General features: G+C 36.4%; 1 protein-coding gene across 1 annotated transcript in view; it reads right to left on the bottom strand.

The window, feature by feature from the left end:
• LOC145679893 (uncharacterized) overlaps positions 1–24,583 on the bottom strand; it is a 53,039-nt gene that overhangs the window by 9,639 nt on the left and 18,817 nt on the right. The window contains exon 2 of the mRNA XM_081750409.1: positions 16,448–17,384. Coding sequence (XP_081606535.1) covers positions 16,455–17,378 — 924 coding nt within the window. The 5' untranslated portion in view covers positions 17,379–17,384 and the 3' untranslated portion in view covers positions 16,448–16,454. The remainder of the gene's footprint in view (positions 1–16,447; positions 17,385–24,583) is intronic.

Below are 24,583 nucleotides of genomic sequence, written 5' to 3' on the forward strand. Positions count from 1 at the left end.
TTTGAAATTTTTGTTTAAAATTTTCTTTGAAATTTTTTCGTTTAAAAATTTTTGTTTCGAAATTTTTGTTTGAAATTTTTGTTTCAAAGTTTGATTTGACATTTTTAAAAGTTTGTGCACTCATTAGTAAAGAACCGGAACTGTTTAAAACAAAAACCTCTGGCAACATTGTTTATCATGATGCAATAGTACACGTCAAAACATGATAATGCAACGTCATGTTTTGCATCCTATATAAGTATCGTTCGAGTTAGTATTCATGATAACATCATCATGACTACTTGTCTGCAGTTTCTAAACACACGTGATGTGATGAAATCATTTACCAAGATTACTGATTTACAACAGCATGTACCTTATAGAATCTTAGCTAGCCAAAAAGTCCCTACAAAGTTTGGATTAAGAATCGTAGTGAAGCTTGAAAATGATAAGAATATAATTTTACCAGCAAGATATTTTCCCATGGAAGCATCAAAACAAGAAGAACTGCTGCGTTTCTTAAATACTGGATCTGTATCTTTATGTTACAAAGGATTCTTGGGTCGAAGTCATCAATTTGAATTTAGTACACAGCCAGATTCGTCAGCAATTGTGATGAAATCATGAATTCAAACGTCAGCACATTAGACATAGTTGTATGAATTTGGTTGGTCAGCATGACGTCAGCAACTGTGATGAAATCATGAATTCAAACGTCAGTACATTTCTTTTCAATGACGTCAGCAATAACTATAAATCAACCAATACACTGTCATCCCACGAAATCATTTGAGCAAGTGCATTTCAGGAGGAAAGATGTGTACTTCTAACGATAAAGAATTCCTCTTCGCAAGCTATTATCCAATAAATATATTTCAAACAAAACATGTGATGATTGGTATCAGTGCTAGAACATTTGAACCACTGATTCGATTGGGCAAAGCAGAACAATTTGGTGTACAACTGACCTGTGAAGAATGGCACGAATCGACCAAATGAACGATTATTTTCATGATGAGCTAAATGTGACCATAGTCAAATCATTAGGCTCAAATCATGAAGTGGTGCTGCGTACAGTCCTCGAAGAGAAGATGGTGCTGTTACGTAAAAGGAGTACATTTCATGTCCCTCGCAACATGGTGTATCTAACACAAACGGAATGGAACAAATTCATCAGCGTATTCCAGTGTGTAAAACATGCAGTGGAAGTGTGCAAATAAACAAGTATATTCCTGAAAAAGTACTATTTTGAAAAATGTGTTATGCATATTGTACAACATGTATCTAGATATTGTGATGGTTGTCATCATCGTTCGTGGGTGCATACCTGTATTGATAAACAGTTTATTTGTGATCAAATGGACATTGAGTTTCCACCAATTGATATTGCAATAGACCTTAAAAGACTTCAATTGGAATTAAAATTATATGCTAAAGACAAACTAGTGCAAGAAGTTCAAAATACATTGTATCGATAATATCCAGAACCACTATCTAGTATGGATGTATGTGGAGTGTAATAAAATGATCCATTTCAATGAATTGTTTTTTTTAAATTTCAAGTACAACCCCATGTTCTGACGTGTACTATTGCATCACAATGTTGCCAGAGGTTTTTGTTCTAAACAGTTCCGGTTCTTTACTAATGAGTGCACACACTTTTAAAAATGTCAAACGAAACTTTGAAACAAAATTTTTGAAACGGAAAAATTTAGCCCCATATTCTGACGTGTACTATTGCATCATGAAAAAACAATGTTGTCAAAGATTTTTGCTCTAAACAGTTCCGGTTCTTTACTAATGAGTGCACAAACTTAAAAAATGTCAAACCAAAATTTGAAACAAAAAGTTTACAAACAAAAATTTCGAACAAAAATCTTTGAAACAAAAGTTTGAAAAAAATTTTTAAAACGAAGAAACTTGGAAACGAAAAAAAATTCAAACAAAAAAATTTCAAACGAAAAAAATTCAAACAAAATTTTGAAACGAACACAAATTCAAACAAAATTTTGAAACAAAAAAATTTCAAACAAAAAATTTGGAAACGAAAAAATTTCAAACAAAAAATTTTAAACAAAATTTTGAAACGAAAAAAAAATTTTAAATTTCAAACGAAAAATTTTTAAACAAAAAATTTTGAAACAAAAGTTGTCAAAAAAATTTCAAATAAAATTCTGAAACAAAAAATTCAAACAAAAATTTGAAAGCAAGAATTTTCAAACAAAAAGTTTCAAAAAATTTTACGTTTCACGGTTAACCGTCAAACTTTATCCGGTTTTAACTATTCGATTAACAAATAAACGGTTTTGATCATATTTATCAGTGAGTGCAAAATGTTGAACGAAACCAAGATTTTTAAATGTTAAACAAAACTTAAAACTGAATGCAGCAAAGATTTGAAAATCATCAACCAATCAGATTGCACGAAAGATAGTGATCAACCAATCAGATTGCAGGAAAGATAGTGATCAGCCAATCAAATTGCATTAACAATAACTTTGCTAGTGTCAGATTACATCACCTTATGATTAAATTTCAAACTGTTGTAGCATGTATTGTCTTTCGTCTATGAGTCATAAGATTCAATAAGGTTAGCTATCAGATTTCAAATCAATCACCACCAATGATCTTAGACTATGAGCTGTGACTAAAGTTCAATGTATTGTTTCAAATTTCGCGCCTTATTTAAAATTCTGTTTATCACCATTCCCAAATTTAAAGAATACTTCTCTTGATATACCTAAGTCTTAGAATTAATCATATCATTATATGTTTAATAAGGTCAATAATGTCCGTCAATTGTTTACCTGAGTAGAACCAACTGTTTTCTAAAAGTGTGTGTACTCAAATTTAAGAAGTACCACAACAAAGGAAATGAATCCCTGTACACTAGCAATAACTTCCGAAATTTGATTTTTGGTAGTTCTTTACCCATGAAAGGGAACGATGTGGGTCATCCAAATTTATAGTGGTACATATTGAAGTCCTGTACTATGATACCAAATGCTTATATTAAACAATTTCTAAAACCGAGTGGATGAGCCAAGATACCCCTCCCAAATTTTTAAAGGGTGCGTCAATGTACCCATGTCTTATGATAGGAAATGAACCCATATACATGATCATATAACCATATGAGGTAATAGAACCTCATCAAAGGGGTGAAATTGGGCCAAAAACCAAACACATGGTACAACATATTGCTTATGTTTATATTTTAGCAATTTTTTACCCATGAAAGGGAACAAGATGGACCACCCAAATTTATCATGATACATGTTGAGGCATGTACTACGATACCGAATCCCCTTCCGGGGTGCATCAATGTACACATGTGTTATAATAGGAAATGGACCAATATATACATGACCATATAACCATATAAGGTAATAGGACCTCATCCAAGGGGATAAATTGAGCCAAAACCAAACACGTGGTTGTACTAAAATTTGGCAATTTCGTACCCATGAAAGGAAACGAGATGAACCACCCAAAATTTATACTAATCTATATTAGGGTCCTATGTTATAATACCAAACATGTAAAAGGGCCAATTTCCAAAATTAAAGGGGTGGGCCAAAGTACCCCTCCCGGGTGCACAAATGTACCTATGTCTTATGATAGGAAATGAATCCCCATACGTGACCATATAACGATATAAGGTAATAGGACCTCATCCAATGGAATAAATTAGGTAAAAAACGAAACACGTGATACAACGTATTGCTTACGTTTATATTTTGGCAATTTTGTACCCCTAAAAGGGAACGAGTTTATAGTAATATATATTAGGGTCCTATACTATTATACCGAATGTTTAAATTGGGCAATTTGCAAAATTTAAGGAGTGGGCCAAGGTACCCCTCCCAAATTTTTCAAGGGGTGCATTAATATACCCATGTTTTATGAAAGGTAATGGACCCCTGTATACGCCCATATAACGATATAGGGTAATAACACCTCATCAAAGGCGATAAATTAGGTCAAAAGACCAAACACGTGGTTGTACTAAAATTTGGTAATTTTGTACCCATGAAAGGGAACGAGGTGGACCACCCAAATTTATAGTGATACATACTAGGGTCCTATACTATAATACCAAATGTTTAAATTGGGCAATTTCTAAAAATGAAGGGGTGGGCCAAGGTACCCCTCCCAAATTTTTAATGGGGTGCACCAATATACCCATGTCTTATAAAGGTAATAGACTCCTGTATACGCTCATATAAACATATAAGGTAATAGGACCTCATCCAAGGGGATAACTTAGGTCAAAACCAAACACGTGGTTGTACTAAAATTTGGCAATTTGGTACCCCTAAAAGGGAACGAGGTGGACCATCCAAATTTATCATAATACATATTAGTGTCCTATACTATAATACCAAATGTTTAAATTGGTCAATTTCAAAAATTTAAGGGGTGGGCCAAGGTACCTCTCCCGGGGGTGTACCAATATACCCATGTCTTATGAAAGGTAATGAACCCCTGTATACGCCTATATAAACATATAAGGTAATAGGACCTCATCCAAGGGAATAACTTAGGTCAAAACCAAACACGTGGTACTACGTATTGTTTACATTTATATTTTGGCAATTTGGTACCCCTAAAAGGGAACGAGGTGGACCATCCAAATTTATCATAATACATATTAGGGTCGTATACTATAATACCAAATGTTTAAATTATGCAATTTCCAAAATTTAAGGGGTGGGCCAAGGTACCTCTCCCAAATTTTTCAAGGGGTGCACCAATATACCCATGTCTTATGAAAGGTAATGAACCCCTGTATACGCCCATATAAACATATAAGGTAATAGGACCTCATCCAAGGGGATAACTTAGGTCAAAACCAAACACGTGGTACTACGTATTGCTTACGTTTATATTTTGGCAATTTTGTACCCCTAAAAGGGAACGAGGTGGACCATCCAAATTTATCATAATACATATTAGGGTCCTATACTATAATACCAAATATTGAAATTGGACAATTTCCAAAATTTAAGGGGTGGGCCAAGGTACCCCTCCCAAATTTTTCAAGGGGTGCATTAATATACCCATGTCTTATGAAAGGTAATGGACCCCTGTATACGCCCATATAACCATATAAGGTAATAACATCTCATCAAAGGGGATAAATTAGGTCAAAAACCTCCGAAATTTGAATTTTTGGCAATTTTTTACCCATCAAAGGGAACGACATAGACACCCAATACTGATAGAGGTACAAACTATGGTCCTAAGCTACCATACCAAATTTTTATATTTGGCTATTTCCAAAATTTAAGGGGGGTGGTCCTATGTACCCCTGCCAAAATTTAGGGGGTGGGCCATGGTACCCCTGCCAAAATTTAGAGGGGGTGGTCCTATGTACCCCTAGGTCATTGACTCCGGGCCAGGTCATTGACCTTTCACCCCGGTCATGAAAGAGAGTGAGGATGAGTCATTCGGGCCAACGCGGGGGCCTACTACTGTCTCCCATCCGATGAGAGAGGCGTACGGAAAATACGGCAAATGAGGATTGGTTTCATACTGCAAATCATGGGGAATCAGCCGCATACTTTCAGCGACATTTGCGAGTTTATTGCCGCGCAACATGAAGACACTATGCCTTTTAAAGGTTTTTAGACATTTGTGAGTAATATTGAGATATATTTTATGGAGTTCAGCAGTAGAACGATCTTCAATTATGGTTTCGCCTCGACGGGGAGACCATAAGTACTAAAACTAAAGATCACAATACCAGCAACAACATATAGATATGGTAGAAAATGTCCTGGACTTTGATCAAGAACCAATCACTGATCATTTACGATTGTTGTAGGAGATTCATTCTACATCAAAAAACACTGAGGAGCAAAAGAAATTAAGAAGACAAATGGAAATAATACATGAAGCACAAACAGAACTTAGGAAGTCAGAAAATCGACGTATACATAAGAAAAATTAGCAAACTAAAACCAGTTGAGAATGCTCCATGAGCATTGCCAGAACGAACTTAAAAGAATGGAGAGATGGAGAGGGAAGGATAACTGTCATTGTTCCTAGATGTAAAGGTAAATCTTTTTATCCACACCTTAATTTCTTTCTCGCAAAAAATAGCAAAATATAATCTCTCTATGACTTACAGTTCTCGATATATGGCACCTTAAATATCTAGAAATTCCAACTTTTTGGCCAATATCTGGGGAACGATGGCCAGTTGGCCAGTAAATAGTTAATCAGTGGCCACCGGTAAATATTTGGTACTAAAATATTCACCATCCTCTTAGATGTTGATCAACATCAATATCATCTTTATACAACTTATGGTTCCCGAGCTATGGCTTCTTAAATATCTAGAAATTGGCCATTTTGGGGCTAATATCACGGGAACGGTAAGTCATAGAGAGATGATATTGGTGTTAATCAATACCTAAGAGTATGCTAAACATTTTAGTACCAATAATAATAGGTGACCACTGGCCAACTAGACATTGGACAAACCAGTGAACAGTTGAAGAGTGGCTACCGGTTACTATTTGATACCAAAATATTTACCATCCTCTTAGGTATTGATCAAGATCAATATCATCTTTATACAACTTTTGATTCCCGAGCTATAGCTTCTTAAATATCTAGAAATTGGCCATTTTTGGCCAATATCACGGGAACGGTAAGAGCTACTTTTAATCACTTGCTCTGATAGTTTTTGATGTTCTATCGAATGCAGGGTTCAATTTTTTTTAAAAAAAATCACAAATAACAGACAGACTGACTGACAGACAGAGAATTCAGTAACGAACTTTTTAAGTTCGTTGATAATCTTGCTCAGATAACGTAAAAGGAATTTATAAAAATAATATAAGTAAATTGACACCATATCTAGCAAGGTTACTATGAAAATGAAATCTTTCAGTTTAACGTCCCATAATTATGCGCTTTAGTCTACGGAAAACGATGATTAAGGCAAGTGAATGATGATAGGAGATTTGGTGGAATAATAATGTGGGAAGAAACGGGAGTACCCCCGAGAAAACCTACGGACACTGTGGTGTCCACAACAAACTTACTTGGGCGGGGGTCGAACCGGGGACGCCACGCACCAGAGCTAAAATCTCTTTCTCTGAGCCACGGTGTCCCCTAAGATTATTCTGTAAAAAAGGCAAATACCTACCAAATGGAAAGAAGTGAACCCAGTAGTTTTAAGAAAAAGGAAGATTTCAAACCATATGAACCAACATGGCTATTGAACGTAATCGGGAGACTACTTGATCCAGAAAATAAACAATTAAACTAACTAACTCTATGGCCTATGGAACAAGGAGGTTCAATGCCACGTTCACAAAAGCTCTCCATTGACTTCTATCCTTAGCTAACTGCATCCAGTTTCTACTTTGTATTCCAATCTCTGCGAGACCCATCTTAATATTGTCCTCCCATCTGCGCCTAGGTCTTCCTAATGGTCGTTTTCCGATTGGCCTTCCCATTCAAGACTTTGAAAGCGTTTCTACTTTCTTCCATCCTAGCTACATGACCTGTCCATCTAAGCCTTCTAGATTTGAAGACCCTAACAATGTTTGGTAAATCGTACAACTTATGTAGTTCCTCGTTATGAAGTTTCCGCCATTCCCCATTCCCGTTCCTCTTGAGTCCGAATATTCGTCTAAGGATCTTGTTCTCAAATACTTTCAGTCTATGTTTGTCCCTCAGAGTAAGCGACCATGCCTCGCAACCATACATGGTAATAAACAAAACTAAAGAAATAGGCAATCGTACTCTACATCGTGGTATCAGATAAGCGAAGTGTACAGAGACAGTTATTAAAAGATCATGAGAATTAATTGAAGAAGAAAAGACCAAAATGTATCAGTTAACTTTATTAGTAGACATAAGTGGCACATTTGACAATTTACAGTGAACACCTTTATTCAATCCAGTTAAGAAAAAACTGTAAACAAACAATCTTCTATATGAAACAATGAAAAGTTATTGTACAGAAAGGAAACTTATATTGCAATTACCGTATCGAAGCACAGTAAATCACAAAATTGTGCTCATATGGTTCGACTTATGGACCACTAATTTGAGAAATAGTAATATAACATTGTTTAGAACTAATAGAACACATAAAAGAAAAAGTTGGATCAATCAGATATACTGAGAATATTGCAATAGTCTAGAATCATCAAGGATAGTTAAGAAGAGCCATCAAGAAGGGAAATCAAAAATAAGTAAAACGAATTGTTAGAGAATTTAATTCAGTGGTGCAACAAAAATAAACTCTCAAGCACAATGGATAGATATTGGGTACAAAACTAAAATGAAAATTAAATCTTAAAATAAATAGTGATGATATTGAAAATATAGGAAAATTTAAAACTTTATGTTTGAGGTTGGATGAAAATCTAAACTACCAAAAACATAACAGAGGTAACAGAAAAAGCCGAAAAGCTATGAAACAAACTGCTAAATTTAGCTTTAAAAATATAGCATACCTGACAGGGCGGACTTCTGGGGGGGCGATGGGTTGTAATACTGCTGCTTAGAGCTACTTTTAAGAGCTCCAAACTCTGAGATGGATTTTCTTTATATATAAAAAAGAAAGTTTCCTCTTCTGGGAGGGGGCGATCGTCCCGATCGCGCCCCCACCCTGGATTCGCCCCTGATACCTGATAGAATTACAAAACTGTACAATAAAACAGTGATAATGTTAATAATAAATTACTGTTGCGAAATATGGGGACAAAGGAAAAAATTAAGAGATATGATAAATAGACCTTAAATATGTTAAGAGGAAATAATAAAATTATCAGATAACTCCGGTAGGAAGCTTACATATTCTAACATTAGAGGACTCTGTACATTTGTTAGTTTTGATAAATAAAACTAAATAACATCATAAATAAAATTTAGAGAAACCAATAAAATTCTTGTACTCATAGGGAAAATACAAGAAAATGAATAAGAATCTAATAAATTGATAGAAGGTATACATATGGAATAAGGAATGGATAAATACTCGAATTGGAATATATAATTAAAACGTGTATATCCACAATAGAAAATAAATCCCATGCAAAAGGAAATATTCGAACTCTTAGAAAGACATAAACTATTTAAAACATAATTCAGCTGACTAAATTAGTGTGATCACTGCTAGTACTTTCGTACTACATCTAGTACCTTTTATAATATTTTAGTGGTTCTAGTAAGTTCACCAACAAATCAAGTACTTTTCTCCCCCTCTTCTTTTCTATGAGTTACAAGTAAAGTGATACTATAACTTATAGTGAGACTATAAGTTAAGTGACAAATTAACACAAATCTTAAATAATTCTGGGACTTACATGGACAACTGAGGCTTGATGGATCAGCTGTTCGATTCGTGCAGTGAGCTGAGTGTTGAGTTTTGCTTTTCATATTAAGGGTGTCGGGAGGAAACAGATTGATTTATATCGATTTGTGCTGTAACTTATAGTTCATTCTATTGGGGAAAATACGAAGTACAAAAGTGTCAAATTACGAAGGGTTCAAACAAATAAATGACCACAGTAAACAATATTAGGCTATATGTTTGGTGATCCATTTATATAATAGGCTAAACAATAGTAATTAAAACTCAATTACTCTATAAGCCGATTTTATGATATTCCTTGTTTTCTGCCGACATCCTCTATATTTGTCATGCTTGTGTTACTTTAGTGGTTTTACAGTGAGTTCTAATACGACAGTTAAGAAGGGATTCCGCCAGGAATTTTAGTTTGCGGGTGTAAAGTCAAAATTGGGAGAGTTTAAGTGGTTTACACGGTTTGTATCGGAATTTCACAGTAAAAAATTTAAAGTTGAGGGTTGTTTTAAGAATGGGGGGATCCCTCCCGTGCCCATAGGAGAGGGTGAGCCGCTGGAAACCTTCTAATAAGATATTAATATCGTAAAATGTCATAAATAGGATCAAACGGTAGTAGATAAAATATTAGTACTTTTTCCCCAAATCTAGTACTTTTTTTCTGCGTAGATTAATACGAGATAATTTTGATGGGTGGTCACACAGGACTAAATATAGAAAAGCTGTGCCTGAGGGAAAACCCAAGATCGAGAACAATGGTGTACAAACTGTGATTAATTTACTTAAAAAAGACGAAATGAAACAAGAAACGATCTACGAGAAATGAGCATGGATACTATACGTATAGCAGACCGACTTTCGACAGATTTGAGAACATAGTAAAGCAAATAATCGAAACAGTATGGGAAAACATGAAAAGCTTATTGTACAACTTAAATTGCCTACAAACAAGTTAAGTAAACCTGTGATAAAAGGACTTCGGCTAACAAATAGTAATAATTCTATGTTAATCAAGAATTATTAGCAATACTAACCGCATATGGCGTTAGTATTAATTTGTTTAGTGAAGTAGTGCTCGTGATATTAGTGAAATAATGTTAGTATTACGTTTGTAAACCAGTAGTTTAGTGAGTAGTGAAAGAATGGAGAAATAAAGCACAATATGAAAATGATCAAAAAGAAGTGGAAAGTCAAAGTGGCCTCAAAAATAGTTCATAATTGTAATGGTGAGTTACAAATAGTGAAAATAAACAGCAATATTTGCAAATAAAACCATGTGAAAAATAAAAATGTCAAAGTATAGTGAATAAGATGAACAAGTAGTGAATAATTATTTCAAAGAAGGCAGCAAGTAATAGGTGAAAAGTCAAACAAACAACAAATGATGAGAGGTGAGAAATCAAAGTTAGTAGGAAACCACCACAGGAAATCATGAAAACATCAAAAAAGAAGAAGAAGAAGCAAAATTAAAGTAGGGAAGTGTATATAGATGAGGGGACATATCAGAGACACAAGGGAAAAGAGAAGAGATTAAATAATTAAGTGAAAACTAAGACAATTGGTAATAATGAAATTAAGATCTAGACAGATTTAAGACACACAAGATTAAACATTATAATTTAATGTTATTATGTGTTTTTGTTATGAGGTAAAAGAAGTTGAAATAAAAGTTGTAAATAACATAAAAAGTGAATTAAGTGTAGGTATTAAAGTTTAAGGTAACGTGCGATAAAAGATGCTTATCTCCTATCTAAAGGTGGAATATCGAAAAACAGGGGATAGATAAAGCAGACGAAAGTAGAAAGAGACAATAGAGAGTAGTAGGGCGTAGCATCTGCTGTATAACTAAGGTAACTAAGGCGTCTCTAACATGTAACTCTAAGGTAACTAAAAGAAAAGTAACCTGCCCTAGCTAAAGGGGAATAAATTGAACAAGAGGGAGGAGGTAAAACGAAAAATGGTAGAGAGAGAACAACAAGATACGCCAACTTCTGCTCTATAATAAACCCTAAAGATACAGGCAACAGCAAGGGTAAGTGGAAGGCTAGAAAATGAAAAAGAAAAGATCCTAACTCGTCTACAGTGGCACGAACAATTTCCTGAATGTCCCCTTCCGTTGTGTTTCAGAAGGGGTTTATCCGAGCACGATGTTCCTCAGTGCTCATAGGCCAATTTTGCAATGTTACATTGGAACGGAATTTGACAACATATGGTCAGTTTAATCGCCATTTCTGGCCCAAACGTACTGTTTATTTTTTGCGGATCACTGTGCAAAATAGTACAGTTTGAATTCGTAAAGAAAAATCTCTCACAATTGTTTGTTCTTCATGATATACTTTCATACGACTACGCTGAACAACGTGCTGTCTGGTGTTCCTCATGGTGCATTTCACACGAGGATGTTTAACAACCCATTACTTCCTGACTGTGTTCCTCATCGTCCATTTCACTCAAGTCTGTCTCCTGACTGTCTGGTGTTCTTCATGGTGCATTTCACACGAGGCTGTTCAACAACACAATGCCTCCTGACTCTCTGGGAACCCCAGCTTTTTTACTGCACATGATAAAGTTTATGATGATAGACGTGTGACTTCATCATATAAAATATATGACGCACAAAAGTGGACATAATATTACATAACCTTTCCGAAATCAAACCTTTTTAGTATTATCGACTATATAGTGCAAAAGTACTATTCTTTTTAGTAAAGTAACAAATGTCTTTGAAAAATTGAAAATTTGTTAGCTAGTATTCCATAGCAACACAGATTAAATCTAAAACTCAACATTATTCATTTTCATATCTTCTGGCAATCGAAAAATAAAAATACTAATTGTGGAGTACTGTACAAAATTTTCAAATTACTTTGAAGTAATTACCACTACACATTCACTGAACTATTTAAATTGCTGTTAAAGTCGAATTATTTTAGTTTTTTTAAAATCTAATTCAGTTCACTAATTTAATTTCAAGAAACATTTTATCTCAAGTGTGCATTGGCAGACAAGTTTTTTGTAAAATCACATTCATTTAATTATTCTGCAAGAAAAATGAAATGAAATCTTTAAGTTTAACGTCCCACGGTTATGCCGGTTAGGCTAAAGGAGACGGTGATAATGAGAAATGAGTGAAACGGTGGAATGAAGAAAGTGGGAGGAAACGGGAGAACCCCGAGAAAACCCACGAGCACGGTGTTTGTCCAGCACAAGCTCCACATGGCGCGAGCTGGGATCGAACCAGGGACCCCATGCACCAGAGGTGAACGCTCTTCCACTGAGCCACTGCGCCCCCGCCATCCTGTATCTGTAATAGACTCCCGTATTATTGCTGCTACCAAGTAGTGATCAGTATCACAATCAGCCCCTCTAAACGACCTGACATCAATTATGCTAGATTGCCTTCTTCTATCTACTAAAACGTGATCAATTTGATTATGTGTTTTTCCTGTGCAAGTGTATTTATGAACGTCGCGATGTGAGAATTTTGTACCCTTCACGATTAGGTTTTTGGATGTTGCAAAGTTCACGAGTCTAACACCGTTGTCATTACTTTCCTTATGCAGATTTTCGTTCTCTATAATCGGTTTGAAAATATCCTCTCGTTCTGCCTTCGCATTGAAATCCCCTAAGAGAATTTTTATATGGTATCGCGGGAGTTGGTCAAATATCCGTTCCACTTGTTCGTAAACACTGTCTTTTATATCATCATCCTTATCTTCCGTTGGGGCATGTACATTTAAAACAATAATATCATACCACCGTCCCTTAAGAGCAATAAAAGAAAGTCTGTCAGTAACAAATTCAACCCGTTTAATTGCTGGTAATATTCGTTTATGAACGAGTAACCCTGTTCCTAACTGGTGATTTTTATTTCCTTCCCCGTAAAAGAACGTAAACTTTCCGAAATTCACAGATCCATTTCCTTCCCACCTAATTTCCTAAACTTCTACTAGGTCCATCATGTATTTCTCTAACTCACTCGTTACGGATTTTAACGCGCCTGCCCTATAAAGACTTCTAATATTCCATGTTTCAAATCTCATGTCCATTTTCTTTTTTGCTGAGGTCGTGCCAAGTTATCAGTCCTTGTCCGAGGCTTTTATGAATATTTCTGAACAAGTGCCTTTTTTTACAGGATGAGGTTGTTAGCCTTATCCAAACCCCCAAGCTGGAGGGCCACTCCTAGTCGTCTGTCCGCGACTGCTTATTCAGTATATTCGCAGCTAACCTCTATATCTAGAGGTCTTCTCTTCGATCCGCAACCTGAGGACGCGCCATGCCGTGGTGACAGGAACCCATGTTACACGTATTTTTCAACATAATCTCCATTTTTTCAGGTCGCTCAGTGTTCGCTTGGCAGCCGTCAGAGATGGAAGTGTTGATCGTCGCTCCCGCCAAGTGCGAGGTTCATGCAGTAATCCGGTTTCTCTACGCAAGGAAGTTACCGCCCGTTGAGATTCATCGGCAACTGACTGAGGTTTATGGTGAAGATTGTATGTTCGTGCAGCACGTCCGCAAATGCTGCAGGGCTTTTCCGACACTTTACGACCCTCTTCAACTGGCGGCCTTCTCTGTCAGTCAACAGACGAGGTCGGCCTGTACGCTATTGAGCTGTACGTGTCCCTTCACATTTCCACTTCACTATCACATCAGACACAGTGGACCTAGGGATATTTTTGAGTGTGGAAATCTCGCGTACAGACTTCTGACACAAGTGGCACCCAATCACCTGACCACGTTCGAAGTCCGTGAGTTCCGCGGAGCGCCCCTTTAGCTTTCTCACGATGTCTAATGACTACTGATATCGCTGATAATGAGTACCTGGCAGTACGTGGCAGCACAATGACCTAATATGAAACACGTATGTTTAGGGGGTGTCCGGATACTTTTGATCACATAGTGTATGTAGTTTTATATATACAAATAGTTAGGATTTCTGACACTTTTCATTGTTGTTAACTTTGATTCTGTTGCAGCTTTTAAAAGTATTGTTTCCATCTTTACCATGGCAACGATAGTTGGTCAGTTACCAAAGATTCTGTGAATATATGTAATTCAATATACAAGTCTCCCGGCGGGAGCTCATGTGGTTCGGATTCCACGTTAATCAGTAGGTCCACGTCTCATATAGCCTCGCTGCTGAACGGGACGTTAAACTCAAAATCAACTCAACTCAATATACAATTCTCTCCTTCGATAGTGGCACGTTCGTCCTTTTTCCGATAAGTTTATTTTATTTTCTTTCGTTTCCCTCTGTGTGTTTTATTGGCGCTTGTCGAGTTCACACATCAGGAATATATATAACAAAAAAATCTTTAGGTACTCATGGTTGGTGTTTTTAAATAAAAGTCACGCCATAGTAAAGGCTCCTTTATTTATCGATTTGGTTAACGCGCTGAAAGAGCGTTTCAATTTTCATCTATTTTTTTTTTTTTTATTCCTACATTCTAACAGTCACTGACGGAAAAATCTAATGGCAATAATGAAATTATTTTTAATGAAGGCAACAATGATATACGTAACCTTAAAATCTTTCTTTAACAAAAAAATCGAGTATTCTCGTCAGAAATGTGGGCAAACTATCATTTTCGAGCCTTTACATTTGTACGGTTCAACAAAGATGATACCTGAACACCCTCGAGGATTCCCAGATAGCACAGAAAAATTTTTTAAAAATGTTTAAAAATTTGCAAAGGCAAACTAAAAAGTTTGCAAAAAACTTGCCTTTTCAAATGAGAAAATTTGCCGAAAGTTCAATGCAAATAACGAAGTTGACGCTGGCTGAGTTTGCAGCAAAGTTGCCTCAGAAAATGAAAACATCTGCCAATACAAACGAAATGTTTGCGACTGCACAGCAAGAAAGTTTGCCAGGACTTTGCTGCAAATATTTTGTGCAAATTTTCTTTGACAAAATTTCCGAAAATGAGCTGATAAATTTGGTGAAAATATTAAAAGGTTTGCAGCAACATTGCAGAAACTGTTTTCACAATCGCAAGATCATGTTTGCTGCAAATGTATCAGGTAATGTTTGCTGCAAATTTATAAAGTGAAACCTAACTTTATGAAACATCAAAATTTTTATAATGTGGATCCGTCTTTTCTTAGTGGCAAGCATTAAACATCTTTAGCTACTGGCCAAAGATAAGAAACTTACGAACGATAAACGCACAGACAAAGGATATCGCAATTTATCTACTTCCTCAACAATCATATCCCTGTGCTTACTCTCACACACATTCACAAAATAACGTCAGGCTGCCTGGGTCAATAAAAACATCTGATAAGAGACCAGTGAGTTTATTCTGGAGTCCTCTGGTGTATTGGTTTTTCTCGATTCTCACTTCCCGCTTGTTTTGTCATAGTTGATGTAGCGCAGTGAATTCTGGGTACGATGCGCGCGCACTCGGTAATATCATCACATATTTGCTTTCAGCAAGTTTTTCGAAACAAGTCTTTTACAGAGTTGCAAACTGTTTGCGACGGCAAACTTTCAACGCTATATTTTCAAAAAAGATGCAAGTTAATTGCAGTGGTGAATTTATTTTTACAAATCAGCGAAAATTTGCAGATCATATTGAAAGCTTTTAATAATTATTAAGAAATTTTGCCTTCGCAAACTTTCAGATTCTTTGCTCCACTAAACGAAGCAAAAATTTGCCGCAAGTATTTGTGCTATCTGGGTTTATTTTCTTGTAAAAATTTAAAGCACGAGTTTTATGTTGGGGGAGGGGGTTAAACGTGACTGTAGTGTACTCATATCAAATGCTAAACTAAGATATTTACATTAAATACTAAAATGTTAGATCAATAAGTAAGTAAACATTGGTTTGCGTGAAGCATTATATGTACTTACGCCTCAAGATGTATGCATGTATTCGTTACTGTTACAGATACCCCCTGCCGACGTTCCAATAAATAACAACATAAGCTGTGCATAAATTCTTGTATTAGATTCGGCGGGAGTTCTTGCCCGAACAAAATTTGAAGAGTGATTTGGATCCAACTAAAAACAAGATATCCTACCTCATATAACCAGGGTGTTAAAAAAGATGTTAAAGCTTGCAACGGTTGAACCAATATTTTTGGAATATTCTACTTGGTTATGATGTCACAAAAATAAATAAGAAAACTTACCAATATCCTAGTAACCATAATAAGGTATGTACCAATTGTCGTATACAGAACCACCACCAGGTCCATGGAATTGAGCCTGTGATTGATAATAATCAGGATATCCATGGTAAATATCAGAAGCGTAGTTACTTCCGTAAGGATCGTAGTTCAATTGATATCCCTGTTGAAGGCTCTGCCCACTTCCTAACTTTTCACGTATATGTACATTATTTCCGCCACTGTTAATTTGAAGTCCTTCTTGCACGCTAGGTCCATTTCCGGTGCTGCTTTGAACCATGAAGTTAGTTCCACCATGTCCCCCAGTCTGAGTCGCTCTCTGTACACTTGGACCGCTGGCAGAATTTAATTGGACAACAGAAGCACCTGTTCTAATTCCCGCGTTTTGTGGAGACAATGATTGGTGGAGAGGAGGATTATGTTTCCTTACTATTCTATGCCGTCCATTTCCGTAATTGACTTCTTTGTAAGTATGTCCACCACCAGGATAACTGAGTTGGTCTACAAAGGAAGATCTATTAGGCATATCTCCAGGATTGATATCAACAACTCTGTTTCTTCCCCCACCCAAGTTAACTTGGCGACCGTCTTGCCTATTCTGACCATTACGTCCTTTGTTCACTTGCACCATGTCGTTACCGTGTCCAACTTGCTGTGCTACTTGAACATTATGTCTGTTACCTGGATAAGCATTTGGAACGTTGAAGGAACGAGGTCCAGCGTTGGTTTGTACAAGTCTGTTACTCCCTCCACCACGAGTATTGTCCTGAACAGCTACTTGTGTATTCGTACGAAGATTTCCTGCTTGGTTGAACAGATTAGGATCGAAAGGATTAGGGAAAAGGGACATAGAGAAGGGGAAAGTATTAGAGTCAAATCCTAATGATGTCCGTGCGGAGAGGAAACTTATAATTCCAACGAAAATCAGATGCATGGTGACCTGCAAAGAGAAAGATATTTATTTTTCTTCAGTACACAAGGTATTGACATAAGGTTCCTATTTTATAAAATACAATAAAATATTCATCAAAATAGCCAAGAGAATTGTGTAAATATAATCTCTAAAACAACTATTGAGATCATGAAAAGATTAAAAAAAGCAATGATTGATAAGTTTTTTCACTGTGGTGTCTGCAGTTAAAAGGATGGGTCAAGTCTTAGATATGTGGGCAGTGTTTCTAGTGTAGAAGAAGTTTCCCGCATATAAGGGAATTTTGTGCAACAATTTAAAAATAAGGAAAAAGGGAATTTTTAAAGTAAAACACTGAAATTTTATGAAACACTGTTATGCGTTGGGTTATGTTTCAGACCGAATTTCACGTATTTTCTTTGAACAATTTTCTTACAAAAAAGAAAGAAACTCTGGTCCACAATCTCTCTTTTTTAAAGCCATGCACTCTCAAATATAGTTTGAACTAAATGAAACAAATGTGAATTTTCATTGATCAGTTCAGATCTTTATTTCGACCATAAGTATTAGCGTTTCCAACGAACGGTTACCAAGATATGGAACTTTGAATCAAGATGGGTGATGAGGATTTTTTTGAACAAGGCTGTACCTTCTATTAAGAAGAATCGATAAGCCTAAATTCTCTTCAGTTTCCTTCGATGTTTTTGGGATCTCGTTAACGACCCACTCATTCAAAAGTAGTGTTCAGTATTTTAATGCCGTTTTTGCAGTTTATTTATTTATTTTAAGTGTCGCTTGTGAAGGAAGCAAATATGTAGCTATTGTACAATGGGTGCGTAAATTTTAGTATCCTTCTTTGCTAGAATGTATTTACTTAGAAGTTTCGGTACATTTGCTGCCTCCATCAACAAGGCATTTCGGTACATTTGCTGAAAGAATGCTTTTGGAAACTCGAGATCTGTCCAGAAAGAAACTAAATTTTCAGGGGAAAAAATACTATCAACGAAATTGTCCTTGATTTAATGGTTGCCAGCGACATATATTGGGATTTTTCCCAAGTATTTTAACGATAATAGCATCATCCTGACTGTGTCATTGTGACACTGAACGTTGAAGAGAAGTTGTGTTCCTACTTGTGCTTCCTAGTATTCTAAAATGAATACTTTCCAAGTGAAGCTTGTGCTTATTAAATAGGCTGGAAAGTAGCATGTGCGACAGGAGGGAGGGGAAGAAACAGAGTTGAACCTCTCAGTTATTACACACTGCACACAAGAAAGATCGGAACGATTTTTTTCTGTTTTTTCTCGGTGAAAAGACCGACTTTTATTGTTTCAAGGATGAGAAAATTTTGCAGTAGATTCTCGAAGCATTATGTTTGCTAAGTGTTTAGGAAACTAACGAATATTCATGGAATTGGCGTACATTTTAATCACGTCCGTGAACTTGGCCCCCCCACTTTGAGCACTAACGATAAAATTAGTGTCAATCGTTAGTGCATCGTTAGTGCTTCTTAGTGCACCAACCCCTAACGTTAGTGCTTAATTAGTGTAGGAGCTACAAGCAAAAAACCTTTGGGGGGAGCAAGTTCACGCTGCCCCCCACTTCAAGCACTAACGAAATAACTAGTGCCATTCGTTAGTGCATCGTTAGTCCTTCCTAGTGCACCAACCCGTGGCGTTAGTGCTTTATTAGTGTAGGCTCTAGAGCCAAGACAATGGTACACGCTGGCCCACCCACTTCAAGCAATAAGGAAAGGAATAGTGCCGTTCGTTAGTGCATCGTTAGTGCTTCTAGAAAATACTAAAAGTTTTGTTAGTGCTTCACTATTAGTGTAGATATAGCCAATTATAAGTCACAAAACTCCCATAAGAAATGCATGGAGAATTTTTCATTCGGTCAAATTACCGCCAAATTCAAAAGCACTATTGACCTCTGCTAGTGCAATCGTTAGTGCATCGATAGTGCTTCTTACTGCAAAAACCGCTAACGTTAGTGCTTCATTAGTGTAAGAGTTATAAATAAAAAAAACTTTTGGGGGGGCCAAGTTCACGCTGCCCCCCCACTTCAAGCATTAACGATAAAATTAGTACCATTCGTTAGTGCATCGTTAGTGCTTCCAGAAAATACTAATAGTTTCGTTAGTGCTTCACTATTAGTGTAGATATAGCCAATTGTAAGTCACGAAACTCCCATAAGAAATGCATGGGGAATTTTTCATTGCGTTAAATTACCGCCAAATTCAAAAGCACTAATGATCTCTTTTAGTGCAATCGTTAGTGCATCGTTAGTACTTCTTAGTGCAGCAACCCTAACGTTACTGCTTCATTAGTGTAGGAACTACAAGTGAAAAACCCTTTGGGCCTAGCGTGAACTTGCCCCCCCCCCCACTTTGAGCACTAACGAAAAGATTAGTGCCATTCGCTAGTATATCGTTAGTGCTTCTAGAAAATACTAATAGTTTCGTTAGTGCTTCACTATTAGTGTAGATATAGCCAATTGTAAGTCACGAAACTCCCATAAGAAATGCATGGGGAATTTTTCATTGCGTTAAATTACCGCCAAATTCAAAAGCACTAAATATCTCTTTTAGTGCAAAGGTTAGTGCATCGTTAGTACTTCTTAGTGTATCAACCCTAACGTTAGTGCTTCATTAGTGTAGGAACTACAAGTGAAAAACCCTTTGGGCCTAGCGTGAACAGTGTGTGTTGCTTAGCGGCTCCACTTTTACTATAGAGCAGGCACTGAGCGGTAAATTGAGCTCTGACCATGACCTACACTGAACCCCAAATATGACAAGAAGGGGTGGGAAAGTTTTGCCTCACGCTAAACAATATTGCTATCTTCACTTAAGTTAGATTTTTGTTACAGTAAATGGAGTTTTTGTTCTCTCGATGGCAGGCAAAGTTCTAGAAGGCAATGATACCATTCGGGAGGCAAGCGTCAGGTTGTGAACCAGAGTTTAGAAAATGTTTCTGAGGGTTAGGTCAAATTTAATACTAAATTGAGAAAGATTGGAGCTCTAGCTAATATTTTTTTAAATTTATCGGGCCGGGGTCTGGCCAAAAACTTTTAAAATTTATCGGACCCTGACCGGACTTAAGCCAAGAATTTTTAAAAAAAACTTATCGGGCCGGGCCGGTCTCGGGCTGAAAATCCGCAAAACTTTTCGGGCCCGGGCTCGGCCGGGCCTAGGTACATTCGGGCTGGATTGGACTCGGGTCCGTGCAGGTCTCTAGTTCACACCGTGTCTGTCATCGACAGATTTCAAATGTCTGTGTTGGAAAAAACCTGAAAGGACTGTTTTTTTTTTTTTTTTAATAAGATACTATGAGAAGAATATTGGCGGGAAAGGGGACTGAATTTAAAGTTTCCTCACTGATGATGTTACATTTCCATCTTTTCTATGTTCTATCAATATAGGGTCATTCCGAAGTCTCCTTCTTTTAATGTTGAATTTTTAATATTAAACAATATCTTATACCATTATGAAAGTTTAAAAGACCAAGGATACAACTTAAAGAAAATATATTGCACAAGTAGTTTGACCATGGCAGTGAAAAGTTTGACCATGAAGAAACAAATCATATTGTGAAGTTAACCTGTATATTAATGTTTCCGTATTTACAGTTTGCAACGTAATGCACTCAGTATATATACTTCAATATATTGTAGTACCGTCACAGGTTTTCAAACATATTCAAACGGTTAGGCATACTTCCAACCAATTATTAACAGTCTTGAAATGTGATGTCATTCCACACTTCTATTTTCTCCATTAATTCACTCTTGTTTGCTTGTCGGTCTTCTGTCACTCTTGCTCCGATCATGTTCCAGAGGGTCTCAATCTGATTCAGGTCGGGACTTCTACTTGGTCATGGTAACAAAGGAATTTCATTGTCATCAAACCACTTGATTGATCGTCCAGATTTGTGACATGGCACAATGTCCTGCTTACATAGAAAGGAATCATTGAGCAATATCTGGGAAGAAATAAGCATATTTTCTGTCATTACAGAATTGTATTCATTGGAATCCATGGAACCGTCTATGAACCGTAATAAGCCAACACTATTGCTACATCATCACTTACTTGAACACGAGGTAGAGGTCTTCACAGGTTCGGGCCTACAAGGCATATGTTGCTTCCGGCCAGGGTCGTAAATATTTAAATATACAATCATTTTCTCGGACCTTACTATGTTAATATACTACACAACGATGTTTATTGTACTGTTCTTTCTGGAGAACTGCAAAATTAAACCTCAAATTGCTGTAAATAAAAAATACAATTTTGGGTTAATTATGAAGTTTTTGTAGTTCGGGCTTATTTCGGGCTCATTTGATTTTCACACGAACTCGGGTCGGGTTCGGGCCTAAGGCTAAAACATATTTGGGACACGGGCCGGGCCTCACATTATAAATTCACGGGCTGAACCGGTCTCGGGCTAAAATTTACAGCCCGTGCAAACCTTTAACACGAGGTGCAAGACACTCTGGCAAGAATGCTCAGTCGGTGGTCGTCCAAGCCCGTGTATTCGATTAGGAAAACACTGATATTTTGACTCATCAGCAAACAAAACTTTACGCCATCTTTTCGTGCCTTAGTGTCAGTGGCGTCGGAAGTATTTTTCAGCTGGGGGGGCAAACTGAAAACAGACACGGGAATGTAACATAGGTAAGATAATACGAATATATGTTTGTAATGTAACAATAATTTGATTTGATTGGTTAATAATAATAATAATAATAATAATAATAATAATAATAATAATAATATAATGAAGCTGTAAACAGTTCGTGAGAGTGAAATTTCCATATATTAGAGGCATCTTAGTTTACATCTTTAGATTAATTAATTCCGTGTCAGTTCTGTGCTGGATTTTGGTCTGGTGCAGAAATTTTCAACCACTGAAATCAGAATTAAAAACATATAAAATTGTAAAATTTGTACTGCTCACAATGACTGTAAGTACAAATTTTACCATTTTATATACTGGTACATATTTTTAACTGTATTGGACATAGTCACACGGACACTATTAAAGAATCTAAAAGCTACTTAAATCACTTGGAAATGAATAAATTATATTTTTAAAAATCCAGTTCTGATGTTGCAGTACACTGTAATACTAGAAATTGCTATTTAGAACTACAAACTTTGTAGCACCTTGTAGTAGAAATTAATTTGTACATTATAAAACAGGCCACATAATTAAGTAAAAAAAAAAATAAGAAAAAATATTTTTCTACGTACTTGACTTCGTACCAGAAATGGAAAAATGGAATTTCCACTAAAGACTTCATAAAATTTACATATAAAATTCAATTACACTAATTAGCCAGAGTTATTTATATATTTTACTACACTTAATTCAGTATATCCAGTTTATTACATTCACCTCGCTTCCTAATCTCATTATATTCACTTCACTTCACACTAATAAAGTACGACACAATTAATAAGAAATAATTCAAGTTTATATTGAATTTTAAGTGCTATTTTGTAATTTAAATAATTGGTTATAATACGCATAATATTTTCACTTACGTAATTCTACATTTATTTCTTTTCAAAATTGACCAATAGTATCTTTTTCTTTCGCTTGTCTTTGATATGAATCCTCTTGCAATGGTGTTTAAATCTAAGTCTGGTCGCTACACATACGCAACAACAGCAGATGAGCCAATCTTTCCTGCGTCATGGATGTCCTCAAATATTTCTTTAGACGACGCAAATAGCTGAATGATCTTTCGCAAATGCTCAAGAAGCTGGCATAGTGAGAACGAAAGTCCCTAAACGAACAACTTGGTCGAGAAGGCTGCGAACAGTTGGGGTTTCAGCACTAATAGTTTTTAATATTCAGGTGGTCGTCAGCGACTCAGTCGTCATCAAAGTAGGTGGAAGCAGCCTGAGCTGGGCTCATAATCTATCCAGGTTAAAATCCGGTGAGTGAACTCCCAATTTCTGCTTCAAATATTCTCTTGAGCGAGGCCCACCAGCACATATAGCTCCTTCAGAAAGTATATTCTAGAGTTTATGAGTTATTTGAGACCTGACTGATTGAAACGACGGTGCACTTCATTCAACAAATAGTTAATGATTTCGAAGTAAATTTTTGGAACATCTGATACAGGTTCTATAGAAGGGTAGCTGCTATAGAAGGATTATCAGTCTCCTCCAACCTAATTGGTGTTCTCTTTGATCTTGATGAAGTGGGCAATTTTAAGTGTAGTCTGTCTGCATTTTCCTTTGCTTCCTTATAGATGTTTTTAAATGCACTGTCCGTTCGTAGGTTTCCCAGAGTGTCCTCTAGATAGAGTCGCTGCTGCTTTTTAGCTCCAGAAGCAGAAGCTTCAGAATTTTGAAGCACTTTCACCAGTTGTCCGCAAGGTACAAAAGCATGTATACTATCAGAAAAAAATATCATTCCGAATTTGTTCATTATTTTCAAATACCCTTTTAGAATTATTTTTTGATCATCATTTGGACCACTTGTATTACTGTTAATTTTTCCCAACGTGATTTGAATTCGTTTGTAGTAGATTGAAATCTGATTAGAGATTTTCGCCTAACACTCCAGCGTGTAGGGCAAATAGGCAGCAAATGTTTAGGATTACTTTCGATGATAGTTTTACAGGGTTCAAGAACAATGTGGGCGTGCGTATGTTGTCCATCGTTTTGCAGAATCCAGGTTGATGTTTCAAACGTCTTTCACTATGACCCGCACGTCACACAAAGGTTCGCATTTTCGTGCTACTTCCTGCAATAGAAGATCTAATGCATGATTATTTCAATGAATGTATTAGCTGCGCCATCATGACACTGTTCGCGTATATTTTCTGCATTCAGGTTAGGTTTCGTTAGAATATCTTTGATCCTGAATTCTGTTTCCGATTTTGTGCTGTGTGGGGTGACCATTTCCATAAATATTTTGTTGGGTTTGATGAATCAGAGTCAATACAGCGCACACAGAGACAACTGTTCTTCCTTTGAAATATCAGTCATGGAGTCGGCTATGATTGCATAAAAATGGAGACTCTCTATATTGCATGTCCCATAATCTTTAAAATTCATTCTTTCAATCAGCACTAAGCCAGTTATCCTGTCGATTAATCCATTGATTGAGAACAGGCACATCCATTTTTCCTTCATCCAGGAGTGACATCAAATTATCCGTACTATGCAAATGTCCACTGATTGCTTGACCACTGCGAGCTAAATATCTAAC

Source organism: Thermobia domestica, chromosome 2, assembly GCF_964235325.1.
Source record: "Thermobia domestica chromosome 2, izTheDome1.hap1.1, whole genome shotgun sequence".
Lineage (NCBI taxonomy): Eukaryota > Metazoa > Arthropoda > Insecta > Zygentoma > Lepismatidae > Thermobia > Thermobia domestica.